The sequence below is a fragment of the Trypanosoma grayi genome, assembly GCF_000691245.1.
Source record: "Trypanosoma grayi strain ANR4 Tgr_1451_V1, whole genome shotgun sequence".
NCBI classification, from domain to species: Eukaryota; Euglenozoa; class Kinetoplastea; order Trypanosomatida; family Trypanosomatidae; genus Trypanosoma; species Trypanosoma grayi.
The window spans coordinates 1-3,285 of NW_008827069.1; the positions used below are offsets into that span (position 1 = coordinate 1).

The 3,285-nt window shown below is 63.2% G+C and overlaps 1 protein-coding gene across 1 annotated transcript; it reads right to left on the reverse strand.

The window, feature by feature from the left end:
* Positions 1–3,285, reverse strand: DQ04_14511000 (hypothetical protein; the record flags this gene model as incomplete). Its single annotated transcript, XM_009317149.1, has 1 exon — positions 1–3,285. A coding segment is annotated over one exon (3,285 nt), but the record flags the coding sequence as incomplete, so codon positions are not given.

Genomic DNA, 3,285 nt, shown 5'->3' on the forward strand with positions numbered 1-3,285 from the left:
CTCCAGCCGCAGCTCGCGCAGCGGCACGTCGGCAGGAAGCGCCTGGAAGTCCAGGTACGGCATCCGCTCCCGCAGCGCCGCCTCCTGCTTCGCCACCGCAGCAGCGATCTGCTCGGCGCGCGCCCTCATCGACTGCTCCGTCGCCGCAAGGGACTCCGCGTTCGCCGCCGGATCCTGCGCGAGCGCCAGACGACCTTCCGCAAGCGCCACAAACTCCTCGTCCTCCGTCAGTCCAAGTGCGGTCAGTGGGAGACCGGCCACAGCCACGTCACCAAGGCACGGGTACTCCTCCAGCAGCCGCTGCTCCGCACGTCGCGCGGCCCTTGCCGCCTTTTGCTCGTCGGTGCGCAGCTGCTGCAGTCGGTCCTTCATCTGCTCCTCCACGCACCGCACAGCAGGGGCGTTCATCTCCTCTCCCTCCGCCAGCAGCGCGTCGCGCAGGGCACACAGCTCCTGGTAGTACGGGTCCTTTTCAGCCACCACTGACACCCGCCGCGGGTGCGGAGGCGGCTGCGTGTCCGCGTCGGTGATCTCCCCCACCGCCTCCTCAGGGACATCTGCCACCTGGACGCCCTGCAACCGGTTAGAGGGTCCTGCCGCCCGCCGAAAACGCTTGTGTGCCGCTGCTGCCGCACGCTCCGCCTCGGCGTCCGCGGCCAACAGTGTCTTGGCTTCATCCAGCAGCGCCATCTTCGCGTCCTCCACCGCAGCCGCATCCGCCGTCGGGTCCGCCGCGAGTTCGTCATAGCGTGCGAAGAGCGGGTCGTGCTCCAAGTCGTCTCCCGCCAGCAGCTCCACACCGGGCAGCGCAGCGAGGAACGGGTACTTGGCCAGCAGCGCCTCCTCTGCAACCAAACGCGCCAGCGCCAGTTCCTCCGCACGGCCGCACAACGCGCTCTCCGTTGCCTTGATAGCAGCCGCGTTCGTCGCAGCATCCTGCTTCAGCAGCAGGCGCTCGTCCGCAAGCGCCGCGTACGTGGCGTCCATCGGGAGGCCGAGCTCGCGCAGCGGAACCAGCCGCACCTCGTTCGTCTCCAGGAAAGGGTTGTGGGCACGCACATCCTCGTCCTCATCGGCACGAAGCACATCCACCATCTTCTTCACGGCGGCGGCGTCGTGCGCACGTGCGCGCAACTGCCTCTCCACATCTACCAGTGCCTCGCGGTTCAAGCTCGGCTCCGCCGCCAACGCGTCGCGCTTCTCCACGAGCTCCTGGAACACAGCGTCGTCCGCAAGGCGCAGGTCGCCCACCAGAACGCCGTCCACGCGCTTCGCGAGGAAGGGGTACTTGCAGCACTCCTCCTCTGCAGCGTGCAGCTTCGCGGCACCCAGCTCCATTGCGCGCGCACGCACCGCCTGCTCCACCGCCGCGATTCGCTCCGCATTCGCAACCGGGTCGCTGCGCAGGTCATCCAGCTCGTTCGACAGTGCGCGGAACGCCGGGTCCTGCTGCAGGCCCGCCTCCACCAGCGAAACGCCAGGTACCGGCTCCTCCGGCACGTAGGGGTACTTCTCGTGCAGGTTCTCCGCCTCCACCAGCGCGCGGTGCTGTGCCTCCGCGGCGTCCTCAGCAAGCTTCCCCGCCAGGTCCCGCATCGCCTTCTCCAGCCGCCGCGCCTCCGCGCCGCCGACACGCTCGGGGTGCTTGCACACCTCCGCGTGCTTCGCCAGCAGCGCAGCGAACCCGGCGTCGCTCTCCAGCCGCAGCTCGCGCAGCGGCACGTCGACAGGAAGCGCCTGGAAGTCCAGGTACGGCATCCGCTCCCGCAGCGCCGCCTCTTCATTTAGTACTGCAGATATAAGGGTGTTGCAGCGTTCGCGCATCTCCTCTTCCTTCAGCTTCACCATCCGCATCGTCTTTTTTAGGGGGAGAATAAGGTCCTCTCGCTCCGCTGCTAACTGCATGAAGATGGGGTCGTTCTCGAGGCCGAGCTGCGTGATGGGAACGCCGCCAATTGTGTCGGCAAGGAATGGGAAGCGTTCCAGCAGCTCCTTCGGCGGAGCCAGCAGTTTCTGCCGCTCAGCGTCCATGCGCAGAAACTCCGGGTCCTGGTCAATTCGTATCCCCAACCGCGCCAATGTCTCGAATGGAGCGCGCAGGAATGGATACCTTTTCTGCATCGCTGACTCAAACCGCCCCTCAGCGTGCTGTGCCTGCGCCGCATCGGCGACAAGCTGCTTCAACCGGATCCGCATTGTCTCATTGAGGCAACGAACGGCGGGAGAGGGCCCTTCCAGCATCTCCTTCGCCTTGCAACGCTGGAGGTACAGATAGTAGGGATCCGCCGCGACGAGGGCGCTGGCCGTCCTTACAGGGAGCGCCATTTCCGCGTCGGAGACGGACACCTCATCCTCCTCGTCGTTCACGCCCACAAGCATCATAACAGGAAGGTGGCGACGGGTCTGCCGCGCACGCCAGAGCCGATGCTTATAATGCGCCGTATCTTTGTCTCGTAATAACTGCTGCACGCGCCGCGGTGACCGCTTCTCTGCACGCGCCCTTCGCACCTCCTGTTCCGCCTTGCAATACGTTTCCAGTGCCGCCAGCACACAGCGATCATCACCGATAAGGTAAATGGACCGGGAGAACTGTTCATGCTCAATGGAACAGACTGTTTGCATATCTATATTGTCCACTGAGAGAGCCTCATTCCGTGCGCGCTGCATCACGTTAAGAAGATCATCGGTGCGCAGCGAGGGGTTCACATCCCGCACACACATCGGAAATTCACAGCGTAAAGCGCTGACCTCGCCAGAAATCTCACACTCCGCACGAAGATACGCCTCCAGAAGTTCTGACACTCTCACCTGCGTTTTTTTTCGTAGTTCAGAAACCTCGTCCGACTGCAAAGAAGAACCAGACTCAAGAAGCGCCTCAACCTTGCTATCAAGCTCCGCCACCACCTCGTCCTCTCGGACATTAAGATCATACAGAAGACCATCACTTGCTAGTTTACGTGGTCGCTCCCCACCAAATTCAGCTCGTAACTCATCTTCCTCCACACAAACTTTCCGGGCCAAATCACACACACGCTCAATTAAACGAGCCTCCACCTTGGACACAGATAATCGATCACAGACGCCCAAAAAGCGTTGACGCCGTCGCTTCAACAGTTTCACCGTGTGATCATCATCAACACCAATCAAACGAAGAGGCACAAGTCGCACCTCGTTCGTCTCCAGGAAAGGGTTGTGGGCGCGAACAATTTCGTCCTCATCGGCACGCAGCGCGTCCACCATCTTCTTCACGGCGGCGGCGTCGTGCGCACGTGCGCGCAACTGCCT